General features: G+C 51.0%; 10 protein-coding genes across 10 annotated transcripts; 6 read left to right on the top strand and 4 right to left on the bottom strand.

Annotated features, from left to right (window-relative positions):
• Window positions 1-117: 117 nt before the first annotated feature.
• PIM1 (endopeptidase La) lies at window positions 118-3609 on the top strand (the record flags this gene model as incomplete). The annotated part of the gene is made up of 3 exons (XM_033568044.1): window positions 118-3085; window positions 3161-3378; window positions 3439-3609. The coding sequence occupies 3 exons, from the start codon at window positions 118-120 to the stop codon at window positions 3607-3609; spliced, it is 3357 nt and encodes a 1118-aa protein (XP_033430039.1).
• A 5590-nt stretch (window positions 3610-9199) lies between these two features.
• ATNIH1004_003365 (uncharacterized protein) lies at window positions 9200-11911 on the top strand (the record flags this gene model as incomplete). Its single annotated transcript, XM_033568043.1, has 3 exons — window positions 9200-10323; window positions 10356-10647; window positions 10697-11911. 3 exons carry the CDS (start codon window positions 9200-9202, stop codon window positions 11909-11911), a joined length of 2631 nt encoding a protein of 876 aa, XP_033430038.1.
• Window positions 11912-12661: 750 nt separating this feature from the next.
• ATNIH1004_003364 (CobW family GTP-binding protein) lies at window positions 12662-14224 on the bottom strand (the record flags this gene model as incomplete). The annotated part of the gene is made up of 6 exons (XM_033568042.1): window positions 12662-13027; window positions 13125-13641; window positions 13692-13788; window positions 13838-13849; window positions 13904-13987; window positions 14074-14224. 6 exons carry the CDS (start codon window positions 14222-14224, stop codon window positions 12662-12664), a joined length of 1227 nt encoding a protein of 408 aa, XP_033430037.1.
• Window positions 14225-14484: 260 nt separating this feature from the next.
• Window positions 14485-15962, top strand: ATNIH1004_003363 (Mob1 family protein; the record flags this gene model as incomplete). Its single annotated transcript, XM_033568041.1, has 2 exons — window positions 14485-14715; window positions 14781-15962. The coding sequence occupies 2 exons, from the start codon at window positions 14485-14487 to the stop codon at window positions 15960-15962; spliced, it is 1413 nt and encodes a 470-aa protein (XP_033430036.1).
• A 440-nt stretch (window positions 15963-16402) lies between these two features.
• Window positions 16403-17079, top strand: ATNIH1004_003362 (HIT family protein; the record flags this gene model as incomplete). The annotated part of the gene is made up of 2 exons (XM_033568040.1): window positions 16403-16462; window positions 16564-17079. The coding sequence occupies 2 exons, from the start codon at window positions 16403-16405 to the stop codon at window positions 17077-17079; spliced, it is 576 nt and encodes a 191-aa protein (XP_033430035.1).
• Window positions 17080-17330: 251 nt separating this feature from the next.
• Window positions 17331-18072, bottom strand: ATNIH1004_003361 (HD domain-containing protein; the record flags this gene model as incomplete). Its single annotated transcript, XM_033568039.1, has 2 exons — window positions 17331-17962; window positions 18027-18072. 2 exons carry the CDS (start codon window positions 18070-18072, stop codon window positions 17331-17333), a joined length of 678 nt encoding a protein of 225 aa, XP_033430034.1.
• Window positions 18073-18482: 410 nt separating this feature from the next.
• Window positions 18483-20329, top strand: ATNIH1004_003360 (uncharacterized protein; the record flags this gene model as incomplete). Its single annotated transcript, XM_033568038.1, has 2 exons — window positions 18483-18719; window positions 18779-20329. 2 exons carry the CDS (start codon window positions 18483-18485, stop codon window positions 20327-20329), a joined length of 1788 nt encoding a protein of 595 aa, XP_033430033.1.
• Window positions 20330-20573: 244 nt separating this feature from the next.
• On the bottom strand, window positions 20574-23282 carry ATNIH1004_003359 (Rad4 family protein; the record flags this gene model as incomplete). Its single annotated transcript, XM_033568037.1, has 1 exon — window positions 20574-23282. The coding sequence occupies one exon, from the start codon at window positions 23280-23282 to the stop codon at window positions 20574-20576; it is 2709 nt and encodes a 902-aa protein (XP_033430032.1).
• A 261-nt stretch (window positions 23283-23543) lies between these two features.
• Window positions 23544-25311, top strand: ATNIH1004_003358 (CoA-binding protein; the record flags this gene model as incomplete). Its single annotated transcript, XM_033568036.1, has 3 exons — window positions 23544-23628; window positions 23679-23988; window positions 24513-25311. The coding sequence occupies 3 exons, from the start codon at window positions 23544-23546 to the stop codon at window positions 25309-25311; spliced, it is 1194 nt and encodes a 397-aa protein (XP_033430031.1).
• Window positions 25312-25537: 226 nt separating this feature from the next.
• ATNIH1004_003357 (uncharacterized protein) lies at window positions 25538-25860 on the bottom strand (the record flags this gene model as incomplete). Its single annotated transcript, XM_033568035.1, has 2 exons — window positions 25538-25771; window positions 25828-25860. 2 exons carry the CDS (start codon window positions 25858-25860, stop codon window positions 25538-25540), a joined length of 267 nt encoding a protein of 88 aa, XP_033430030.1.
• Between the last annotated feature and the right edge of the window lie 376 nt (window positions 25861-26236).

Raw genomic sequence — 26236 nt, 5'->3', positions numbered from 1 at the left:
CGATTGATTGCTTGTGTTCAACTCCCGTTCTACTCCTCTCATCCTTTGGCTCATCTTCATTCCTTTTATTCCTTTTTATTCCTACTAGAATCCCCCGTCTGCATTCTACACAGTAGTATGCTCCGCGGCCAGACTCTCCCCTGGAGAGCCGCGCTCCACAAAGCATCGCGTCCATTAATTCTTCGGTCCCTGCTCGCTTCATCTCGAAATCATGCAGGTGCTCGACCGAGTCTAACTTCTACGCACCGATTCCGCTTGACTCCGTCCTCCCCTCGCACCATTTCTTCGACCTCCATCCTGCGGAAAGAAAAACCCCTACCTGGGGATGAAAAGGATGACCCGGAACAGAAAAACCAAAAAGAACAGAAGGACAAGGATGGGAACAAGGATGTTGAGCGTGGTCCAGAGTCTCGACGGAAAACATTTGATCAATCAGGGAAGCAGGGCTCGCCAGAACCCGGAGCTCCGACATCGGCATTTGCGAGGAGGAGAGAGAAAATGGCGGGTGACAAAGAACAGCGAGGATTAGAAGAAGACGCCAAAAAGGATAATCAATCGGCGGAAGGGAAAGGAAATTCGAATGAACCTCCTTCCCCTATTCCGGCCAGCGGGTCGGCCGATTCCAAGCCCAGTGGTGCGAACAATGGTGGCAATGAGGATGGAGGAAAGAAGGGCAAGAAAGGGTCAGGCGAGAAGGCCTTGCAAAAGCCGTCGGTCCCTGAAGTTTATCCCCAGGTCATGGCCATTCCAATTGCCAAGCGTCCGTTGTTTCCGGGCTTCTACAAAGCCATTACCATTCGAGATCCGAGTGTCGCTGCGGCCATCCAAGATATGATGAAGCGGGGACAGCCTTACGTGGGAGCCTTCCTCTTCAAGGACGAGAACGCCGATGGTGATGTGATTCAAAATGTAGATGAAGTCTATGACGTTGGTGTGTTCGCTCAGATCACTGCGGCTTATCCTCTACGTGGGGAAGCGAGTGGTGTGACGGCCGTGCTCTATCCCCATCGCCGCATCCGAATCTCTTCCTTGCTCCCGCCCAATGACAAGACTCCCACCACCGAAGACAGAACAGACGAAAAACGGGGAGATGTGGTAGCTAGCTTTGAGGAGGGAACTGCAGAGCTTGTGCCGAAAGATCACTACGAGCCTACTTCCTTTCTACGCAAATATCCGGTGAGCCTTGTCAACGTGGACAACCTTGGCGAAGAGCCATTTGACAAAAAGAGTGCCATAATCCGTGCCGTGACAAGTGAGATTGTCAATGTCTGCAAGGAGATCGCTAGTCTGAATCCTCTGTTCCGAGACCAGATTTCTGCATTTTACACCGACCAGTTCCCTGGAAATCTAAGTGATGAGCCAGCAAAGCTGGCAGACTTTGCAGCGGCAGTCTCTGCAGGCGAGCTGCATGAGATGCAAGAGGTTCTGGAGATTATGAACATTGAAGAGAGACTGCCTAAGGCATTGGTGGTTTTGAAGAAGGAGCTCATGAACGCGCAGCTTCAGTCCAAGATCTCGAAGGACGTGGAGGCTAAGATTCAAAAGCGACAGCGCGAGTATTGGTTGATGGAGCAGATGAAGGGGATCAAGAGAGAACTGGGCATTGAATCGGACGGGAAAGACAAATTGGTGGAGAAGTTCAAAGAGAAGGCCGAGAAGCTTGCCATGCCGGAAGCTGTCAAGAAGGTCTTCGACGAGGAGATTAACAAGCTGGCCCATCTGGAGCCGGCCGCTTCCGAATTCAACGTTACCCGCAATTATCTCGATTGGCTAACCCAGATCCCCTGGGGTCAGAAGAGTGTCGAGAATTTCGGAATTAAGCATGCAACGACTGTCCTGGATGAGGACCACTACGGTCTGAAGGACGTCAAAGATCGTATTCTGGAGTTTATTGCGGTTGGCAAGCTTCGTGGAACCGTGGAAGGGAAAATTCTCTGTCTTGTCGGTCCACCTGGTGTTGGAAAGACGAGTATCGGCAAGTCGATCGCCCGAGCTCTGAACAGACAGTACTACCGTTTTTCTGTCGGTGGCTTGACCGACGTTGCGGAAATCAAGGGTCATCGCCGGACTTACGTCGGTGCACTTCCTGGACGTATCATCCAGGCTCTGAAGAAATGCCAGACAGAAAACCCCTTGATTCTGATTGACGAAATCGATAAGATAGGGCGGGGTCATCAAGGAGATCCGTCTTCCGCGCTCCTTGAGCTTCTCGACCCAGAACAAAACTCGTCCTTCTTGGACCACTACATGGATGTTCCCGTGGACTTGTCTAAGGTTCTGTTCGTCTGCACGGCCAACGTGACTGACACGATACCTCGACCCCTCTTAGACCGGATGGAGATTATCGAACTCTCGGGTTATGTTGCGGATGAGAAGATGGCGATTGCTCAGCGGTACCTTGGCCCTGCTGCCAGAGAATTGACAGGCCTTAACGACGTGGATGTGACTTTGACGGAAGATGCCATTGAGGAGCTCATCAGGTCTTATTGCCGTGAGAGTGGTGTTCGGAATTTGAAGAAACAGATCGAAAAAGTCTACCGGAAAGCTGCCTTCAACATCGTCCGTGATCTTGGAGAGGATGTCCTCGCAGAAGACAAGGCTATTACCGACGAGGGCAAGGCCGCACAGGAGGAATCAAGTAAAGACACCGAGTCATCCGACTCCGAGAACGCCCCTGTTGGTCCGGAGAAGGCAACGACCGAAACCCCACGAGTCGCCTTGAAGGTCCCACACACCGTGAAGCTTAGTATCGGTAAAGACAGCCTGACGGATTACGTTGGCCCCCCCGTCTTTAGGGCCGACCGTCTGTACGATGTCTTCCCACCTGGCGTGACGATGGGGCTTGCTTGGACCAGCATGGGAGGCGCTGCGTTGTACGTGGAATCTATTCTGGAGAATGCCTTGTCGCCTGAATCCAGACCGGGTATTGAAATCACAGGCAATCTGCAAAATGTGATGAAAGAGTCTACACAGATTGCGTACTCTTTTGCGAAATCGGTCATGGCCAAGCAGTTCCCCGAAAACAAATTCTTTGAGAAGGCTAAAATCCATATGCATTGTCCTGAGGGTGCTGTGCCGAAAGACGGTAAGTCTTAACTTCATTTTCTTTCCCTTGGTTAAGTTATTCTATTTCCGGATCTCTAATAATCATACATGATAGGCCCCTCTGCTGGTATTACTATGGCGACATCTCTGCTTTCCTTGGCAATGGACTACCCTCTTGACCCGACAATTGCTATGACGGGAGAATTGACGGTGACCGGCAAAGTCTTGCGTATTGGCGGACTGCGAGAAAAGACTGTTGCAGCCCGCCGTGCTGGTGCAAAGAAGATCATCTTCCCCGCGGACAACATGTCTGACTGGCTTGAATTGCCTGAGGTTGGTGATTACCAGGTTCCTCTCTGTATATGTTCCCTGGTCTCTAACCATCTACTGCAGAACATCAAAGAAGGCATTGAAGGCTATTCAGCGAACTGGTACTCGGAAGTGTTTGATATCCATTTTGCTGACCTAGACAAGGATGCGGCCAACCAAGTCTGGCAAAAGCAACTTGCAAAGCCCCCGCAGACCAAGTCTAATAATACTAAGGAGGACGAGGGCGATGACTGAGCTGGCTCATCCATAGGCTTCATCTGATTTGGTATATACCTTATCATTGTAACCTGAACTTTGCTCTTTTTTTTTTTTTTTTGCCTCTCTTTTTTGGTCACGTACAGGGCGTTTTTATTGTGGACAGCATGGTCGGAGTTTTTTTACCCCTGTTTTGTTTAAATACATGTCTTGAGTTCCAGGGAGACAGGTGTTTGTATCTGTTTTCCACTTGACGTTTACCAGCTGTGTTGTTACAAAGCCGCGGATGGGATAGAGGGCAAGACGTTTGTCGCTTTTGTTTTTCTTTTCAGCAACCTTGACAAGGGTTCTGAAAGAACAAAGAGGGGCAATAGAAGGAGAAATAGAGGATAACTACTCCGCTCTGGGGAAAAACGAAACAAAAAGGGATACGTTGACTGGCCAGCCGTGCAGTCTATACTTTGGACTACGAGCTGGCCATACCGGGTCACCAGGGAGATGGCTCGAGATGGATACCTCCTTAGCATCTCTTGTATATACTACTGTATGAACTGGATTTTCTAGAGCCACGTTTACTATCCTCTTTTAGATGATGCTGTTTTGTATTTTCTACATACGTAGAGAACTGTAGACTGGAAGCAAAATCTATACTTGTAGATTCTGTCGATATGTTTCAGGGGGAGAAACCAGGCTAGGTACTCTCCATGTCTATCAAATCCCGGATGTGAGTATGGAAACAGACCCTGCAGCTGTGAGACCTTTAGTACTAATCGTATAGTAGACGTATATCCTGTAGATAGTAATAATAGCTCTAATTACAATCGGATTATTAAAACCAGTATATTCCTCTAGACTGGAATATGTAAAGTTTAACAATTGTTGGATCTAAACAGAGCTAATTAGAGCTAGATATTTACTGTCTAACAAACGTAGAACATCTGAGGCTTATATAGAGAAACGTCGACTTATACCTAGAATGCCTTGTTTTAATCTGCAGGTATATCATAAAGAAATATTAAGCAGCAGGAAACATCTCCCCAGATCAAGCCATGAACTGTAACACGTTGAATGTAACCCTCCTCAAGACTTATCCTAGCAGGTATATACTTTCTGGAAAACATTTTCTCCAGTACATTCCAAGCCCTAATTCTTTACTGGGTAAGGACGTCACTGTGCCAGACCTTGGACTACGTGAGCTTAGTATTGGAATCCGGCATATCATAATTCCCCAGAATGCACACCTGTGTGTCAGATCTCCGGAGGGCGTGGTTACAACCATTATTGGGGTTAGAAGAGCACATATCCACGTAGGTATTGAAGTCGCGGACATTCTGTATCGCGTCGCTTGAGTCCTGTTGTCTAAGAGTTGTCAGCTCAGTCATATACCTAATGGGAAGAATATGGAAACCCACTGGCGCTGCATCAAATTGTGTTCTTATCACCAACAACGGCATTCTTTACAATTTTGTATTGCAATAGCATTGGAATATAACGTCGGTCGAGTATAGTTAGGTAACATACAAACAGCAGGTTCCCCTTTTAGACGCGTACCAGCCGCCTGATAGTTGGCTAAATCAGCCTGCAACTCCTCTCTCTTCACAGGATTTTTTAAATAGATCTTCGACTGGAGCTTCGAATGGATCAGCTTGTCAGCTTTCTCCATATAGACAGCGCCCTTATAGTCCCGCTCAGAACCCGTGCCCGTATTCAGGATGCACTTGTTGCCGTAATAATAGCACAAGATTAAAGGCAGCAAAAATCAGGCAACCACCGCTGCAGTGTGGATCAAGCGAATGATAATTTACTACTCTTTAGAACTCTCTCTACTTTGTACTGGGAAGAATCAATGCCAGGGGTAAATCTATTCGCCACCAGCGTGCTCTGTAGGTCATGTTTCTTTCGTTTAGTCACTGCACGTTAATGGATATTTTACATAATAGCGCAGTTCCCCAGGGATTCGTGCATATAGGGTCGTGCCGAGCCTGCAGTTAACCTGCAACCAAATTTTGGGAGATGAGACTCAGAGTCGGAACTCCAGACAATTCATTGATGTTGATCTTTTGGAATATTCATCCCCACTTTCTCTGAGTCGATGCATATCTACTTAGTACACGCCCTTCCAATTCGTGGACGATGTATCGCCGATTGTCGGATTGCAAATTGTTAACTACTTACATACTATTCCGCTACTTAGCTGTGCTTAGTACTGTACGGTGAGGACTGAGCACTAAAGCACAAAGGGAAAGCGTTAGGCTCTACGTGTCCAGAATCAAGCACATATATATATCTATACATGGCTTTCTAGAAACGTGTGACTCCTTTTACCACTATTCCCTCCTTGTATCCCTTGAAAGGCTTTCACTATATTACCATCGCCCAAGTTAACCCCTTTCGAAATCCTTCTACCTCAGGACTCGCTTTCTACGACTGTCCCATGTCCGTGTGTTCGACCTGTCTACCACCATCCCAGCACGATGCTCAAGGCATCGGTTTCGATCTGACCATGGAATATTGGTAAGGCTGACTTCTATATTAGCAGATAGCTCAGATTAACTCGAACTTGGCTTACACTACAGAAGCAGAACGTCCGCCGTGCGCCTCCATAATGGCGCCACGCTATATCTTACCAAGGTAGAGGCAAACATGGACTATCAGCACCAATTCAACCATTAAACTCTGACCGACGCCGTCGAGTGATTGGAAATGGTTCAAACGCTGGCTCAACAGACAACTCGACCGACCCCACACCTGATGTCTGCGTCCTGGGCAGCTTCCTGCGTCAACTCAGCCTCGCCTCGCAGCCTGCACTCCAGTGTAAGACTAGAGTAGATGTGGATATTGATGCAGACCGTCGTAGTCACCACGCAGCTATTCCCTGCACTGACGCAGGAGGACCTGAACGATGCCCTGAAGTATGCGGGTCTCCGTTCATGGCTCATATTCAGGGCCAACAGATTCGGACTTTGTCAGGATTACAAGAATCTCTATCTGTGGGGATGAGTATAAAGGAGTTGCCACTGGAAAAGGCTTATTTTGTCAGCTTTACTTGCCACGCTTTATCCACCAGTCTGGATCGGTACCCTAGGATGAATAATTTGTCCGACTATCCAACTGAGACGTTCTGCCCGTACGTGAGCACCTGGCTCGACATTCTTCCTCAACAGTGATGGTTATTTCCCATGAAGGTCCTCCTGGCAGGTGAGAATTTCAAGAGTTTTGAATTTCTCCGGGCTTGCAGGATACGCTGGAAGGGGTTCGGTTGCTCGATGCGGGGCAGAGTGGAGTTTCCGGGGGGCCTTGAAGGCTTTCAGCGATGATGTGGTCAATCCTGTGTTTAGGGCTGCTAATTGCATGTGCGTTAGCGATATAGGCACCGTTCGACTGTGTGGAGCCTCCTCATTGTGAGGAAGATAGACAACGACAGCGGGAAGGTAATTCAATCTCGAAAACAAAGAGCGAGCTCTGGCAGGTTCTCCTCTTCGCACTGAGGCTAAGCTTAAGGCAATATTATTCCGACATTATGTATACTTGCAGAAGTATGCCTGATTAGTACTGATTGAACGTAGCATGTTCACCATATCGACTATAGTTTATAGTCGAAATCTATAAAATCCCTACTTCGCTCCTCAATCATCCTGGACACATCCTGTCGTCCAGTCTTAACTAAATCAAACACCTGCTGTGACCTTTAAAGCCTACATGCACCGACCTAGTGTACTTGTACATACATATACCAGTATACTTGTGGGACTGCGCGAGTCATTGGTCCGCCAGTTGCCAGCCGGAGGTAGGTGAGTAGGAAAGTAGGTGTACTCAGTGACTAGGAGTGGCCGAATAGACGGGAAGAGTCCTATATCGCATCATGAAATGCCCGACTGCATAGTAGGGGCTCGAGAGCCGACTCATCCTCTGGATAAAGAGAGTTCTTTAAAAAAAAAAAAAAATAATAAGAAGAAGAAAGAGAGACGGAGGAAGAAGACGGCGAGATGATGATGCCATCCGATGCACGAGTCCCAACAGAGAATAATGGGCTACGAAAATCTCCGTCATTCTCCGCAAAACACAGACTTTCCCTATCTAAGGCATCCATTTACCTGGGTAATTACCCACTCAAAGATCAACACTGCATCTGCGTCAGAGAGATCGAGGCGACAAGAAAACAAACGTCTTGGGATTTGTAGATAGGTGGGTAGATGGCTGTGAATACCGAAATAGGAAGTCAGTAATACGTCCAGTGGGAACAGGCAAAGTGTCGACCATTAACCATGTGGTTGGAACTTCATGAGATCTTCGGACGATGATTGGATGCACTACGGCCGTTGAGTTGTTCTTTGGAAGCATCACTTTGAAAGCTTATGCGCTAACGGTAAGTCCGTCAGCATTTAGGTTGTCCAGGACGGCAATTCTCGGTATTGATCTGGCTGTCAAGGAAACAGTTAGGACAGGAGGATGAAGGGCAGAAAAGAGAGTGTGTGTGTGAAGGAAGGTCAGGACAGCGTGGCCGTCTCTTTTGGTCTCTTTTGGTCTTTTATGATTCGACCATTCGGCGGTTGAAGCGATACGCTCGGATGGAAGATGTCAAGAAGTATACGTTGATCAATCAGGAGGGGGAGGAAAGATAACGACCGGGCATAGCGGATGTTATATACTATACCAAAAGAATAGTAATATAAAAGAACAAGTTACAAAGAGCTTCGAGAAGGAATTGGGCTGTGCGTCTGCAGTAGTCGCGGGGGCTTATTTATATCGCCTTCGGTCCAAAGTCTGGACGGAGGAATTATATTGGATATTCGAATATATCATTCGAGTCTTCACTCCGACTATTCTTGTATTTCTTTTTATTTTATAATTCAAGAAAAATCTCCATGATCGTATTGGGAACAGTTCAGGCACGGTCAGGCCGCCGTGCGTCTCCACTGCCATTCCATTGGACTTTCTCTTCTTCTCTTTCTTATTGCGACAATGATGAATAACTGATTCTTTACCGGGTAGCGAATCCACACGATCAACCGTTATTCAACGGATTATCTTTCTTGTTGTTCTTGTTGTTCTTGTTGTTCTTGTTGCTGTTGCTCTATCCCAGCCAAGTCCGATCACGGTCCCAATAATCATCGGAGCCTTGCTAGGTAATGGACCAGAATTGAATCATCCTCTTCATCCTATTTATCTATCTACCTATTACTATATCCCTGATATCCTCGTCTTGCTCTTTCTTGTGTGACCTCTGGACAACTCAAGGCTTTCACCGACTTCTCCGACAAGAACAACCTGGATTGCTTGTCAACGACACTTGATTTGTCTAAAAAAAGAAAAACCCTTGCTTGTTTTCTTATTTCTTTTTCCTTTTTTCTATCTTAACCCAACGAACTACCCAATTTACCCCCTTTTTTTCTTTCCTCTATTTTCTTCTCCCCGCCCCTTAGTCAGACCCCAGGGCCTTAACGTTAGTTCCGGCGAAAGAATCCCACACTGCTGATCTAGGGTCGAAAAAAGAAAGGAAAACCAAAAGAAAAGAGAAGAAAAAAAAATCGCCTCAATTCTTATGGCCATCGTTGTTTTCGGCCGCCGGGGTCTCCTACTCATTCCTAACACGGCCACAATCACCATCTAGCCTCCCGGTCGTGCCCGTATGGCCATCTCCATCGCTGACAGTACTTGTAGCTCGACCAGGTCCTTGAGGCTGTTGTTGGACCCAGAACAGGTTGATCCCCCTCGTCCCAAACAGAGCATGTGGCATCGTTTGGGCCTGCGCAGATGGCTGGGCCGTGATGATCGAGATTTTTCTTCCTCCCAGCCGCCTGCCGGTTCTCTCCCCTCCACCAACCATTACGATCAACAATCCCACCAGCATCAACCTCAACCTCAACCGAGCAAACTCCACGATACCCTCTCCCGTCGAATCTCCCGGAAGGTGGGTGTCGGCTTGCCCAGGTCCACCACGTTCAAGCGACAGAACTCCGAGCGTCGAGATAACCTCGCTCTGGCTCCCCTCGACCCAGAGCCCCGTCGTGCTGTATCCGCCGACCGCCGTCGCACGCTAAGTGCCCAGAGGAGCAGATCTGGGTCTTCTCCACAGCCCGCCGTGGACCCCAGATTATCCGCTCCCGAGGTTGCCTGGCGCGGCGACCACACGGATGAGACCACGGTTGAGGAACCCCCCGAGACGAATGAGGACAGTGAGCTGTGGTCGGAATGGAACCCCTTCCCGGACGTAACGGATGTTCCCGAAGAGCCCCCCGACGATATCATCGAGATGGAGCTGGAGAAGCGGTGGATTCTGAACCTGAGCATGCATTTCCGCGACCGCTCCGAGCGCGAAAAATTCTTCGTCACCTACGCTGAAGCCCCCAACCGATGGCGGAGGGTCACCATTTCCTGTGACTACCGCGGCGCCCCTCCCGATTCCCTCGAGCAGGATTTGAAGGAACTGCGCTACCAGCGAGACAAATGCGCTCGCATCTACGAGTCCATTCGCGAGTCCCTCCCCGAGATCCAGTTCTACGAGACCGTCACCAACCTGAAGCTGGAAACGCGGGACGGCCGATTGCATGTCCATGTCACCGAAGATGTCAACGAGACCATCCCGTACCCTCCTACTTCCTGCATCGGGCACTTAGCGAACGCTCGACTGGTCCCCGAACACCGCCTACATTTTGAAGCGCATCTGTCGGGATTTGTTTACAACGTGCGCTTGGACGGCAAGTCCTTTATCAAGAAGGAAATCCCCGGACCGGATACCGTGGACGAATTCCTGTACGAGATCAACGCGCTGCATGCATTGCAAGGCACTCCCCGAACGTTGTTCAGGTGGAGGGAATCGTGGTAGATGAGTATCGACATGTCGTCAAGGGGCTGCTCATTAGCTTCGCGGAGCAGGGCGCTTTGGTCGACATCATTTATGAGAACCGAGGGTCAATCGCGTGGGAACGCCGCGAGCGCTGGGCGCGGCAGATCGTTCAAGGCCTCAGTGAAATCCACGAGGCGGGCTATGTCCAGGGGGACTTCACCCTGTCGAATATTGTGGTCGACGCCAACGACGACGCAAAGATCATCGATATCAACCGCCGCGGCTGTCCGGTAGGGTGGGAGCCCCCCGGAAATTGCTGCGAAGATCGAGAGTAACCAGCGGATTTCCATGTATATCGGAGTGAAGACAGATATTTTCCAGCTGGGTATGACGCTGTGGGCCCTGGCAATGGAGGAGGACGAGCCCGAGCGACAACAACGACCCTTGCTCCTAGACGAGGACCTAGTCATCCCGGATTACTATCGAAGATTAGTATCCATCTGCTTGAGTCCAACACCCCGGCACCGACTGTCCGCCAAGGAACTGCTGGGACTCTTTCCCTGCGACCTGGTATTAACCGCCGGACAGTCCAACTCGATACATCCTCGACATGCGGGGATTGGTGTTGGGTTGCACAGCGGTGCCCTACCATTGTACAACGCCCGCGCTATTGCAGGCCCTTCAGCATTCCTCACCCGTATGGGGTCTGCCGATGCCTTGGAGGCGTCAATGCTTTCAGGCGGTGGGTATAATCCACAAACAGACGGAGACATTCATGGACTCGGGCCACTTTTTCCCGAAAATGAACATGACGATGAGGATCCACGACCAAGCACAATTGATACTGTGGATATGGGCAGTGCAGAAACCAGACTCGATGGGAACCAACCCTTGATGTCAGCCACAGAACTAGACTCCACTGAGAAACTGCCCTCTTTAGAAGAGCGCACACATTTGACACGATTTGTCGACCCCGCCCCACTCCCTACAGGCTTTGAAGATGGCCAACGACTACCGGACCTTGTTTCAGATGACAATGACATCGATTTAGATACTGAGATTGATCCGCTGTATCGGAAATCTTCCGTGGAACAACGGACAGACTTGGTGCCATTCGCAGTCGACTCGTCCGCAGAACTTGGCGTTAGCTGCCACCCTGCGTGTTCGTTGAGACGCAGATCCACGAATAAACTGTCGCCAGAATATGCGAAACGCAACGAATCGCCGGTGTCGTCTTCTGCAACACAGTCTAGCGATCCATATTCCACAGCCGGGCCAGACTTTAGCCATGCCCTAATCCGCGACCAAGATTGGACTGGCCCAATGCAATCGCGCTCTGTATCCTCCCTGTTGCATTCGATGCTGCCTATCAATCCTGCGCTCAGTGGGTCGGGGCCAAAACTCCTGGAGAGTTCGGACCGGTTCTCACCCCTGACTATTCGATCCGCCTTGGGATACTCGCGGCAAGTTCTCCAAGAACACACTCCTAATCTCAGCGACTCACATCTTCCGATAAACCCAGCCTTTGTAGATAAGGCCCTTGCCCATGTTTGACCAAGATGTGTACACCGACCATTTCCGACAAAGCAAACAAACAAAACAAAAGCAATTGGCTTCAGCATTGCCCATTTACTATGATTTGTTGATTGAAGGTCCACCGACGGGGCCGAATCTGCGCGATACCCTTCACAATTTCTGTGCTGTACAGGTACCTTTGATGTTGCTTGTTAAATTTCACCGTTAAAATCAGCATCGCACGAGTGACGGCGAAATTGGAGTTAAATTGAGACTGACTCTCGGATTCTTTCTTTGGTTCTTTTCTTTTCTGTTCTGCTCTAAAGAAACCCGGGTTCAAACCCACATCCTTGAAAGAGGATTTAATTGCAACTTTCTGGATGAACCAAGCGATGGGTGTCTTTATCTGCATGATGATTTACGAATGGATGGATATTTGTTGCGTTGGATCTGTTTGTTGGTACTGTTCATGTATATTGGTTTATGTTGATAGGTAATATTTCTTCGTAGCGTAACTGTATTAATGGATTCAAGGGACTATTTCATTGCACTTGGTAGATATTCTACCATACCTACTAGTACCTAATGTTCATCACAACTATAATGTTTATGTAGATGACAATATGTCTCTATAGCTGCCTGTCTGCCCTCTGTATTCTTCCTATACAACATAGGTCATTTGATATCTTCACATACATACAATCATCAACATCGTTATATACGTTCTACACCATGCACTGCCCCCCTCTATTCTTTCTTAAACCAATCAATCACACATACTATATCAACCTACTCCTGCGCAATAAAACTCTCAAAACTCCTCTGCCAGTGTTGAGAATCACCCCCCAGTCCCCTTCCAATCAGGACAATCTTGCACTGCTCTCCAGCTCCAGACGAGGTGGATTCTGCGTCTCGAATCTCGAAGACTTCTCGTACAGCCTGGATGATCTTACTACTTCCGTCGTTGAGGACTAGGATCCCCTTGAGACGGTGAATGTCAAAATCAAAGCCAGAGTCAAAATCCGAGGGAGAGGAAGTTGAAGGTTTCGCGAATGGGAGGGTAAAATCCCATAGGATAGAGCGGAGCCAGGCGTCGACGAGGGGTAATTTGTCATGGGGCATTGGGGGGGTGGTGATGGCGAGGGTGGAGATTGCCTGGTTAGTATAAATAATGTTAACAATGTATATAAGAGAGATAAGGAGTGCCAAAAGAAAAGAAAAGAAAAGAAAAGAAAAGAAAAGATAAACTTACCGGGTCTATATGACTATGTCCCTTCTCACCAAAGTCCAGACTCGCCAGGTGATCATAAGCATGCAGATCAAGAACGACGCCTTCGATTTGCGGCGTCTTGCTGTGATCCGTCACGTGGATCTTGGCCACACTATTGATGGATGAGATGCGCTCTCGTACGGAGTTCAGTTCTTCAGTCGTGACCAAATCTGCCTTGTTCAGGATGATCACGTCTGCATGCGAGATCTGCATATGCGCCATGGAGAGCACGGGGCCGTGATGTCTATGCGTGTCCTGTCCTTCTTCGTGGCTGGAGACGGTCTCTTCCGGGGCGGGTTCGTCTAGAAGTCGCTGGATGTTCTTTGCGTCTACTAGGGTGACGATTCCATCGAGGTAGATTGAACTGCCGAGGTTGTCGTCGACCCAGAACACGGGGGCAATGTTACCAGGATCGGCGAGTCCGGTGGTTTCAAGTAGGATGTAATCGAATGTTCCTCGGCGTTCCATTAGCGACTCAATGGCCATTACGCCGGAGTCTCTGGTGTTCGTTAGAAGACTTTGCTCGTTGGAATAGAGATCGGTTCTCACTTGACGGAGCAGCAGATGCAGCCATTGCCGACTTCCATCCACTCGGTAACTTCCTGGCCGTCCTGACTGACAGTCAATGGTTTTTCAATATCCGTTGCTTTCCTAATTGTTAGCGTGGAGTCTAGACAAGTTAAAGGACATATTACAGTCTCCGAATTCTGCAAGACCTTTAGTATAGGCGTCACTAGATCGTATATCATATCAGAACCAACCGTTCATGATCACCGCAATCTTCTTCCCATGCTTCTCCGTAAGGATATAGTTCAGTAAAGTCGTCTTTCCCGCGCCAAGATACCCTTCACTCCGCGGAAATTAGCCAATACTCCCATGCATTACATAGTCCAGCAGACAGAGAAGCATATCCATGGATGTCGCATCATACCAGTTACCAACGTGATGGGCACGCGATCTTGCGCGGGGACATCCAATGACGTCGACGGAACCATGGATGTATCCGGTCTCTCGGACTCCGGGAGATGAGAGACATCGATGAGCTCAGGAGGGGCTTCATCGTCTTCCATGTCCAGGGCCATGATGGGAGTGGTGAGCGAGTGGAAATCGACCGATAATATCTCCAATTCTGGAGGAATGGAGCTAAGTCGAATCCTCTCCGGAATGACGTTAGTTACCCCAAGAGGGGATCTAGGGCATAGGGCACCACGGGTCATGGGCTTAGCTCCGCTTTGGCTCATCTGCGCCTCCGAGTCGTCTTGCTCCTTCGTTGCCCGGACAGTCCTTCCTTGACCTTCCTTCTTTCACTCATTTTTGATCCGGACCGTTATTTCTTCTCGTCATGGCCACCGCGGGAGTTTCTCACCCCAGCTCCCCGCGCCTCCCCAGCCCCCCTCCGTTTACTGAGGTGCAACTTGGCCCCAAGTCACCAGCAGTCGAGTCGATTGGGAAGGATGCAGAGCAATATCTAAGTGCATCGCAAGGTGCTGATGATGGCTCCTCTCGGAGGATACGTCCAGGGACTAAGGCTGTGGATATGGCCGTTGGTCCTCCGTTGGTCCCCCTGTCGCAGGTAACCACGTACTGTCCGTGTAAACAATTAGTCTACGAATCGCTGCTAACCGCACCGGTCAACAGCTCGACTCTCCCTTTCAACTCCAGGAACACCTCAAGGCCCTTTACAATCATTACACAAGGCCCGAGGGAAGCGACACCGTTGTACCGATCAACCGGAAGGTGGCTATTCAGCTCGCCGAACCCCCCGAGGGCATCGACCGGTCGCTTTGGCTCTATGAGCTCTGTCGCTTCCTGACCATGAAAGTCAACAATCTTATCATCGCCTTCTTTGCTGAGACTCCCCCGTGCTCCTCCAATACCTGTCCGGAGATGCGGGCTTCGGAGTGGCAGTATCTTTGTGCCGTCCATGACCCCCCGAAGTCCTGCTGCGCTATTGACTATTGTTGTCATACCCTTGATTGGGCTACTACGATCCTTACCTCACCCAAATACTTTCCCAGTCGTCTTACACTAGGCTCCGAGGCGGGCGGCGGACCGCAGGCGAGTATGAGGCATTTGACCAACATTTTCCGTCGACTCTACCGTATCTTCGCGCACGCATGGTTCCAGCATCGGGATGTATTCTGGCAAGTCGAAGGCCACGACGGGCTCTATATTTTCTTCAAGACGGTCTGTGACATGTACAATTTGATACCTGAAGATAATTTTACGGTTCCGGTTGAGGCAGAGGGCATCGATCCGCAGCAGCCGGCGGAGCAGACAGACGCACGCCGTTTGACGATATTGCGAAAGGAAACCGGCGGATCACTCAATCCGTCGTTGGAGGCCCTGGAAGGGTCAACTATCAGTATTGGTGCAACAACCCGGCGCCATAAGAATAGCCCGTCCACTAGTTCCCGCGTCACCACCATTAACGAAAGCACCGAAGACGACGAGCTCCAACCGAAACAACAGCCCCCGCAGGCGGCGGCAGATCCCGTTCCGGCGGAACCCGGGTCACAACCGTCTGTGCAGGGTGTCGGTAAAAAGCACGAGAAACCGAGTGAACAGGCGTCAGTCGATAGCAATGGGTCACAGGTCACCGTAGCAGAGGTAAAGGATGATGACGAGGCTCCAAACATGGTGGCGGAGGAGGGTGCTAAGAGTACTAAACAGGCGGAAACTGGATCTAGCTCTGAGGCGACCACGCCATTGGTGGATGAAACGACTGACAAGACGTCGAAGCCTGGAGCCGACGAGCCTGAGAAGCCGACCCCTGCGCCGGAGAAGACAGAAACTGAGCCGGCCACGGCGACCTCATAGATGTATTGAGAGGTCCCTCTCTCTTTATCTCTCTCTTCTGCCATATGATGTGCCTGTATTAACCTTTTAATATGCTGCGATACATTTCTTGACGTTTTTGCATCGTGACTGCCTTGATTTTTACGAACTGATGGACCAGAAGGAAGGGGACTGATATGTAATATACGATTTGAGAGATACAAGTGATTAATGATACCCATTCCTAGCTAAAATGGGCCGTATGATATACTGTATTGTTGTGATTTATTGTATTGTTGGTAGTCATATGCGTAAGTCTGCGGGACAGTTACGGCATCTCCAACAACGCAGCCAACCACAACATCCTACCTACACTCTTCCCTACATTCACCCAATTCCTTCTCCTATTTATCACAACACCTCCTTATCCCCTTGAAGTCCACTAAAACTACATGTCCACATCCTCCGAACCCAAACTCACTATGCCCCCCGCTCTAAAAAGCGCCCCGATCTATTTCGGCCCATTCCTGGTGACATCGCAGGTACGCCCGTTCCCCTCACCACCCACACAGAAAGACATAAAAGAAAAACAGAACCAAAGAAATCCCAAACCCCAACCAACTAATATAATATAATATAATAGGTCTTCCATCAAACCCCCCTCACAATAGCATTAGTAAACCTCAAACCCATCCTGCCAGGCCACGTCCTTGTCTCCCCGCGCAGGATCGTACCCCGCGTGAGCGACCTCACCGCCACCGAAACCAGCGATCTATTCCTGACTGTGCGACGCGTCGGACGCATGATCGAACGAGTCTACGGCGCGAGTAGTCTGAATATAGCTGTTCAGGACGGGGTAGATGCGGGTCAGAGTGTTCCGCATGTGCATGCGCATATAATTCCGAGGAAAAAGACGGATTTGGATCATTTGGGTGGTACGGATGCTGTGTATGATTTATTGGATGGGGTGGAAGGGGATCTAGGTCGGGTATATAAGGAGAGGGAGGGGAGGGAGCTAGAGAATGGTGGTGGTCATGCTCAACGAGAGAGGTCGCGGTTTCCGGCGGTGGATAATGAGGAGAGGAGGCCGAGGAGTATGCAAGAGATGGAGGAGGAGGCGAGGATGTTGGAGAGGGAAATAGAGAAGGAGGTTGACTGATTGATTGATGAACTACGAGTGTGTACGACTACGATGATTGCAGATAATAAGCTTTCTATAGAACCAGTAATCATGCTGATGTATCTATCTAAGTAATGTAGCAGATCATCGGTGAAACCCATGTATCGAATTCGAGAATGGCCACCCAAACGCCGCCACCGGTCTTTATGGTATGGACAAGACAGAAAGCCAATAAAAAGAAACTCGTAAGACATCAACGCCATCAACATGTTCAACAGATCATGGTTAGATTATGATTTTAATTCCTTAGCGGTCTTGTTCTTCCAGAGAGCCTCCCGTTCCTGGAGCACCGTGGCCGCCCACTCCTTAATCTCCGGCAACTGGACACGCCCCGCCACGTGGCAGAATTCTGATAGATCAAGCTCGTGAGCCCGCTCATATTCGATCATCTGCAAGAGGAGTTCCATCTTGTCGATATCGTGAACGAATTGGGCCTCGAGTGTTTCGTTGTCCTCATACTCCTGGAACACTTTCAGGATTTCCTGGCCTGTCAGTATACCCCCGGGCACACCTCCCAGCAGATTCTTGGTGATGTAATCCATCACGTCCGCTTCGCGACGAGCCTTCTCGGGCTTGTCCACGTTGTCTACGGGGGTTATATCGCCCACCAATGACTCCGCCATGTCGTGGATGAGAGCCATCTTCATGCAATGCGGCAGGTTGAGTCTTCCGGCGAGGGATGGAGGCGCAAACATTGTCATCACCGACATGCGATACATGTGGTCTGAAATGGACTCTCCCGCTGTGATGCTGAACCGGCGCCAGCCCTCCCGCTTGGTGGTTTTGAGTCGTTCCAGGAGGTGGAAGAATGGTACGGGGGAGGCGGAGTTCTCCTCGGGAGGATGAGGTAGGGTGGACAGCACTAGATTTGGTTCATCAGCAGGCGTATACTTCATGGGATGCCCTAGTTAGTTCCCGAGTCTTACCAGACTGCGTGGTCCATAAGGGGTTGGATGGTTGTTCGGAGCCCATAGTGATGGAACTGGGGGGAATGGAAGAAGATGGGAGTCTGGACAGTAATAATATAGAGATAGCAACCCCGATAGATTAAATGAGAGACTGAAAGACGGAGAGGGGAGAGGGGAGAGGAGCAAAAAGAGTGAAGGCTAGAAGCTCTGCAGGGAAAGAATGACAGTCAAAGCTTCCAAAGCAGAAGGCGGTGTGCGTCCCTGATCGACACCTGGAGATGACGCTCTCTGCTCTTCATCTCTTCCTTCTTCTCTCGACTCTCTCACGCGCCTCTCCATCTCTTACCTCCTCGAGCTTATCAGTGACATCTCCATGATAAACCATAAAATTTACACTGTACCTCGTTTGTAGTGCTCCGTTGCTCCCCCCCGACAGCTACAACGGCTGTGGTTCCTAACAGGACCGCCTAAACTATGCAGTCATCCAGAGCTCCCGAAAGACCCAAGGCGCTGAATTGGAGCTCCTCGCCGCCTCTGGCAGTCTTTGTCCGCAACCTGCAGCTCTTGCAACTGGATCGACACGATGACTGGCCAAGCATCACCGTCCGCTCCTTGTCTCACTCGTCGCAGAACCAACGCCAGCGAGTCAAGGCCATTGAATGGGCTCTGTATCAGTTGGTGGCCATCTGGGACCCGGAAACCGCTCGGGATGTACGTTATATAGCCGCGGATGCCTCAAAGTCTGACTGTCGGAATTAACTAGACACCAGAAACTTCGCCCCTTTTTTCCACCGTTAGAACCACTCCAGTCTGTCAATCTACGCGCAGCCTTGTTTCGGGTGCTGTCCGAATTGAAGAAGAACGGGGAACTGGGTCGGGAGACTATACTTCGGAAGTCTATGCTGGAGAACTGCAAAGGGGACAAATTTGACGAGTTCCTGGCTGGCTTTTCCACTGCCGTCTTGCGCAAGTCCCTGGTGGATTCTTCGGATGACGGCTTGCAGAACCCTGCCGTCAAAATGTCAATGTCTCAGGGACTCACTAGCGAAGAGCACCAGAATGCACTTTCTCTCATTCTGGCACATCGTGTATCTCTTAGATCAATGGGAGAGAGTCGCGAGCGAGTCCAGAGCACCGACGAGAAGTTCACGGAGTTGTTGGACCGCAAAAACAGTCAACTGGACTCTCGATCCGAGGAACATCCACCTATGGACCCCGACGAAGGGACCAACTTGGACAGTCTGACGCGAGATATCAAGGCGAACTGGTTTGGAAGTGCTGAATGGTTGGACACCTTGCTCTACGGTGGAGCCCGTCACAGAAACGATGCGTTCCTGGAACTTCCGTTTGACGCTGCATGGTCCAAGGCCAATGAGTCCACTGTGGAGGATCTCAGCACGTGCGCCACCCCGGATCTCCTGGTCGACTTGGAGTCTCGGGTTTCAGTGCAGCGGGCGCGATTAAACCGATGGCGTCAATATGGGAGCTCGATGCAGAACCACGAGCATGTAAAATCATCGCAGTCATCGAAGGACTGCCCAATTGTATTTCGGAATCATCAGCCACTGACAGTCGCGAGCATCTCCAAAGCCGTTCGACAGTCAGTGGAGCGGGTCTCTCCCAAAGCAGAAGACCGTTCACTGCTCTTCTCCCTGTCCGAAGCACTCGCCCGCATCAACGGCACTCCGCACATGCCCGGAAGAACAGCCGCGTGGCGAGAAACAGGCCCCCGTATGCCTACCGAGCGCGAGGCCTCTGAGCCACCAAAAGTGATGCCATCGCCTCCGCCAGTCTCCGAGACCACCACGAGCCAGGAGGAATCGACTTCCTACGGCGATACATATCATCCAAAGGAGGACATCTCATCGACACCCTCTCCTGTCGTGCAGGTCTTCCCCGACCCGGACCCGGAACCGCCCACGGACAGGAACACTCACACATACACGCTGGTGGAACGGACCCGCAAATCCATGTCCCTACTTCCACCTCCCCAGTCTCGATCTCGCGAGAGCTATCATCACCGCTCACGCCAATCCCGGAAGTCCTTCCCCGTGAACCAGTTTGAGACACCTCAGAAACAGTCCGTCTCCGCATACCACGTCGGCCGTGTATCCACTCCGCAAGACGAGCTCTTTAAAGAGGAAGCTGACTACGCTAGCGTCTTCAAGTCCCGGCCGCGCGTCGCTCACAGTCCCATCGCCTCGCCGGCAGTGCATTTCAGTCCTGTGGATGAATTTGATCTCGGTAATGGAGATCCAAGCATGAAAGGAGAGTATGATTTGGCGGGTGTGGAGTCGCCCCTGTATAGACAACGACCGTAAATAGACAATGAGTTAAGTAATGCATATAATCTAACGAACAATCACCTTTGTTTTGTTTTCCCATTCTCCAGAGTTGGAGATAGAATAATGTAAAGAATCATGGCTATACATGATCAGGTATCAATTCATTACACGTTTCTCTTCTATTACCCCACACATACATACCCATAAACTCCACCGGTCCATACTAATAAAAACATAATTCATGAGATATGTAATAGCTACAAAAAGATCACGAGACCAATCATCTCGATCCTTTCAGGTTCCGAGTGCGCCGACGTGTTGGAGGTAGTTCCGTGAGGGTTTTAGACCCAATATATTGGATGTCGGAATCGGAATCGGGATCTGGCACAGATGAGAGGTCCTCAATCGAGGTATCCTCTGCGATGGCATTATCGAGTATATCTTCGAGCTCAGGCCCAGACTCAGGTCCAGGCTCGTCGGGAGGATGGTTGAATCTCCAATGCTCGGGGCGTCTTTCCACGATGAGATGGTCTTCGTTGTCATCGTCTTCGCCCGGAAGGAGGAAGCCTCCGCCGCGGTCCATGGAATCTTCTCCTTGTTCTTCAGGAAGATGATGTTGGCTCGGAGACGGGGACGGATGCGATGCCGCACGTTTAGTGAAGGGATTGTAAGCGTCTCGTTCGTGGTCGCGCGCGGATTCACCGTATTCTTCGCGGACGCGTTCGGCGATGCGCAGACCAAAGAGGAACTTGCGCCAGGTTTGCAGGATGCGAGCTTCGGCCTTGCGACGGTCCTTTTCTCGCTTTTCGGCGGCGTCGGCGCGCCAGGCGTCCTTGACGAGGTCCTCGTTTTCAACTGCTACAACGACGCCCTGGATGACAGGAACGGCCATCTTGGACCCGAACTCGAAGCCGGTCACCGCCTCGGCGTAGTCGATGCCCAGCTTCTTGCAGATGCGCACAGTCCCGGGCCAGGGGACGTGGGCGGCTCCGCGGGGGACCATGCTGGGGACGAAGCAGTCGATGTTGCCGTAGTCGTTCTTGGGGATGACGCCGTTGCGGATGGGCGGCGGGATTATGTACTCGGTCTGGTATCGGGCGTAGAGCCCCTGTTTGGGCTTCTCGCCCATTTCGCGCTCCAGCTCATCGACCTCGCGTTTGCGTAGTAGGGTGACGGCGCGGATAGGGACTCGTTTCAGTGGCACCTCGCCTGGCTTGATTTGCCGACCTTCCTTGTGCCAGCTCTCCGTGGAGAGGCACTTCAGGACGTCGGCGCGGCGGTAAACCTTCTCCTCCTTGACCTTGTTGCCGCGACCGGTGACAAAGGTGCGCACATGCTGCGTGCCGGGTTTCAAGGCCTCCTCACGCCGCAGGAACCGTTCCAGGACGAACTCCGTCGACGCTCGTAGGCTCTGCAGCGTATCTCCGTCTTTGGCGGACTTTTTCTTGTCCGGCTGGTTCGGCACCAAATCTTTCTGGTCCTCGATGTCATCGACTGCCGTTCGGTATCCAGGGGCACGCTCGTAGATGCGCAGGGTCCGGCGGCACCAGTTGTACTCGAAATACTGGCCCTTTCGACCCGGCACGGGGATCTTCTCTACTGGCAGGCGATATCCTTTAGTTTTGCCCGGCCAGGTGCGACGACGGAGATAGCGCGTGGTGACGTCCTTGGCCGTGCGGTCGGTGGAGAAGGCTACTACGTAGCATATTACCTGTTTGGCTTTCTCGGCCTTCGCTCCGCGAGGTTCGAACGCAGCCTGCAGCTCCGGGGTCGTTGCTACGGGGTTCTGGAGCACCAGCGGATCGACGGGAATGATCTCGTGCGTCACGGGCGATGCCACCTCCGTCCAGTAGATCGGAAACGGGAGATCCTTGTCGTATCCTTTTGGGTTGTTGTTGCTGCGGCGACGGATAGGAGACTCGTCTGAGTCACTCGCTTCAGACTGGACGCCTCCCGCCTCGGTCTCCTCGGCCTCAATTATCCGTCCAGGGTTAGCCTTAGGCTTTGGTATGAAATTCTCCGATTTGGTCCACCCAAACCCCAGAGGTTGTAAACTGGCGACGAGCCGAGCCTCGATCTGGAGGGCTCGCAGGAGGGCGGTAAACAGCTGCGCACCGAGGTCTCGCGATCCCTCCATACACTCGGCCGCCTGACGAAACTCGGCCACATTGCAGATCCTCTCTCCATGTCTCTCGGGGTTGGGATTGTCATGGTGGAAGGACGCGATCTCCGCGTGCAGATGGGACATAGGCCGGTAGCCATGCTTCCGCAGCCCCGGAGCGGTGATCTTGAACTGCTTCTTCCAGTAGGCGGCCAGCACCTTGAGTAGACCGATTATGGGGTCGCCGCGACTCATGTCGGGCTGTCCCGGTTCCAGTCGCGAGGAGGCTTCCGACCACTCGCGTCGTTGTTTTCCCTTCGTCTGTCTCGCAATCTTCTGACCCGGGGAGTTCTCGGGGATTTCCAGCCCGGAGGCCACCCGCCATTTCCGGACCTCTTTGTGTAGGGCGGCTGGCAGCTGGCGACGCAGGATCTCATGGAGCTGGGGATCACTCGCCCAGGCATTGCGTAGGGCGTTGTGGAACAGGAGGAAGTGTACGTGTAGGCAATGGGTGTCGATGCGGATCTGACGTTCGATCTTAGAGGGCGCTTTCTTGCCCTCGACAATGTCGGATAGACGCACCTCGTTCCTGTCCAGGGTCAATTCAAGGTCCTGGAGAGGAGCGGGCGTGGCCGGGTTGGTAATGGGGGCGCTGGTAGGATTGGAGTCGAAGGCATCCTCCCAGTCGACCTCCGAGGATGCGTCCGATTCGTCATCATTGTCATTATCGTCATCATCATGCTCGTCATCGCCATCGGGAGGATTCGGAGGTCTGGAGTCGCTGGGGGGATCGCTCAGAGGCGAGTCGGAGCTGTCGTTGGGACGAATATTCGTAGACGAGACATTTGGGTGAACGGGGAGATGCTTGCGGGGGATGAAGGGGGGCATGCGAGGATAAAATGGATGAGAATAGATGAGAGAAAGATGATGGATAATAAAATATAGATGAGGGAGAGAGAAGAGAGAATATAGATGAGAGAGGGAAAAGGGAAATGGATGAAAGAGAGAAGATCCCCGCTTCTCCACTTCCTCCACTTGATTCTCCATCTACTATTTTATCCTCTATCCTCTAATCAACTCTTTTCTGTTCTATATTCTATTCTACTCTCCATTAATTAATCCTCCATCTAACCTACTAGATATACAAAGATGGACGCCGTCCAGCGCTTCTTCTCATCCCCCCGCTTCGCCGTCGCTGGTGCCAGCAACGACGCCAACAAGTTTGGCTACAAGCGTGCCTCTTCCTCTCCTCGTCTTTCTCACTTTGTGCTGATAGATTGATAGTCCTCGCTTGGTATCACCAACACTCTCTCCCAGTGACTCCCCTCAACCCGCGAGCAGCGGCCATCCAACTGCCTACTCGTGCCTACGAGACGGTAGCATCACCTCGGCAGTTACCGGCGCCCACGCAGACGTCGTTGTCGGTCGTGACACCACCAGCTGTGACGCTGCCGTTGTTGCAGGAGGCCCATTCGGTGGGAATCCCTGCCGTCTGGCTGCAGCCGGGGACCTTCGATGCAGCGGTGGAGGAGTTTGCGCGGACGCACTTTGCGGCGGTGGTGGCGGGCGATGGAGGACGAGGAGGAGAGGGATGGTGTGTGTTGGTGGATGGAGAGGAGGGATTGGAGGCCGCGGGGGTGTCGTGGTTGAGTCAGTTGTAGATAAATAAGATGAGATAAATGAGGATGAAATATAAAGAAGAACGAAGTTGTATAATTACAGAGTAAATATGATGAGGTCACCTGCCCAACCTCCTCATTTTGTTCGTCGTTTCTTTCGCCTCACCTTTTTCTCCTTCGGAGAATCCCAACCATAAATAAAAACCACGGGGAAATCAGAATCATAATCAAAATTAGATCATAATAAAATGCCCTCCTTTATTGATTCTCCCATTCCTCCTCATCTCGACCTCACAGGGACTCCCTCGCAGCTCTTCCAACCTCCCACTCCTTCAGCCTCGTCCGCTCTTTATCGGTCCATCTCTTTTTCAGCTCGAAAACGATCTCGTGCTATCGAGTCCTTCGACGATCATCATCATATTATTTCTTCTCATCATCATCTTCCTCCTCAGCTGGACTCAGAGATCCTCCCGGACTTCGACTACTTCTCCCGTCCCAGTCGCTATCGGGATCTCCCTCGTCCCTTCGATGCCAGTGTGGAATCCCTATCTGACGCCAGCAGCATCCGTCGCAAACGCAGTCGTCGAGATCCTTCTCTACTGATTCCTCCCGGTTCGGATGAAAAGGTCGACTTCCCCGTCTATGACGATGATCACGATGACGGCTCACCTTCCCGGCAGCTAGCTCCCGTACGCTGGAGTCGTGCCGTTCTTGGCGTGGTCGGCAAGGTCTGGGAATTCTGCTGGTCGGGTGCCTTCCGTGGCTTCTACGCTGGCGGAGGACCAGGATATGTCATGACAGTGGAACAGGGTAGCTCCCCGACCGAGAAGAAACCGAATCCCCTTCGTCGGGGCAGAGAATCTACCCCCGTTCCTGGAGATTATCCCGAGGACGGGACTGGAGAGGAAGCAATCCGCCAGAACTGGGTCATGGTATCGTCGCGGGATACAGCATACGACGACGAAGCAAGTGGCTCCTCCGCTCGTGCTCGTGCTCGACGCGTTCATCGTCGAACGACCTCGGGGCTGTCGCGACGTCGACTCCCCTCGAACAGGAAGCTCGTGTCGTCGACTGTACCTTCCTCCATGACAACCAAATCCCAATTCTCATCACCGGCCAAGCCGCGCGAGACTCCCGTGTCGGTGGAAACGCAGCGCTACATGGCCCAGAAGCGACGGATGGAGCGCGAGGAGGATGCCAGTCTGCGACGGTTGAATCGGCAACTGCAGGCGATGATCAAAGAGGGCAAACAGGCTCTGGGGACCCAAGTGGAAGTGGATGATTTTATGGAAGAATGAATTATTCCCACGGCTGTGATTATGACGATAACGATGTCTATTGATTACTGATACCCCTTCCATTCATTTTAATACTGTCAGATTGATGTACGAACTCGTCTCGTCTTGTCTTCAACGAAAACACTATACGATATCACCAGATCCATTAGCTACTAGCTAGTCATGAATTCCTTTGATCCATGTTGATCCCATCCATCAATCCATCCTCTAACCCTAGATTCAGCTCTTAGGTCGCAGTGCCCTTCGCAGGAACCTTATCTTTAGACGCGTTACCCTTAGGCGTGGCGTCCTTAGTCGCGGCATCCTCCGTCGCAGCTTTCAGATCCTCCTCGTCCATACCCAAGAGCGAAAGATCGATATCCTTTGTGAGCTCTTTGGTATTCAAGAGCGCTGCGAGGAGAGTATCAGATTGGAAGCGACGAACGAGCTGATTGTCATTGGCATTTCCATTGGTGGTGGACTAGATAAACATCAGATAGGTTGCTATTTCCAGATTCTCATCCCTCAGGATCGAACCGGGATGAAGGTGAAGGCGAAAGGGTCATACATGTAGAGGCGCTGCCAGGGTGACGGCGATGAAGAGCGCGAGTGCGGAGAGTTTCATCTTTTATTTATTTATTTTTTTAATTTTTATGATAATGATAAGGATATGATCGAATCGATATACTGATGTATGTCGATGCAGGAGATGGATGCTAGGGGGAAAAAAAGAAAGAAAGAAAGAAAGAAAGATAAATAGATCTTCTATCTATCTAGCAAGGGGAGAGGGTCATCCCTTGTCTGATCCCTTCATTCCAGTGAGATATGGTTGGGCCTGGATGGATGGTCATTGATTAGTTATATAGATGATGTGACTAACGGAAGGTTCAATCTAATATACTTAAGAGTAGATTTTAGACGATACATGTGGTCTAGAGAAGAATGA

Source organism: Aspergillus tanneri (assembly GCF_003426965.1).
Source record: "Aspergillus tanneri strain NIH1004 chromosome Unknown AapTan_1_pilon_pilon_pilon, whole genome shotgun sequence".
Classification (NCBI taxonomy): Eukaryota; Fungi; Ascomycota; class Eurotiomycetes; order Eurotiales; family Aspergillaceae; genus Aspergillus; species Aspergillus tanneri.
Note: the sequence above shows the minus strand (reverse complement) of the source record. Positions and strands in the feature narration are given on the sequence as shown.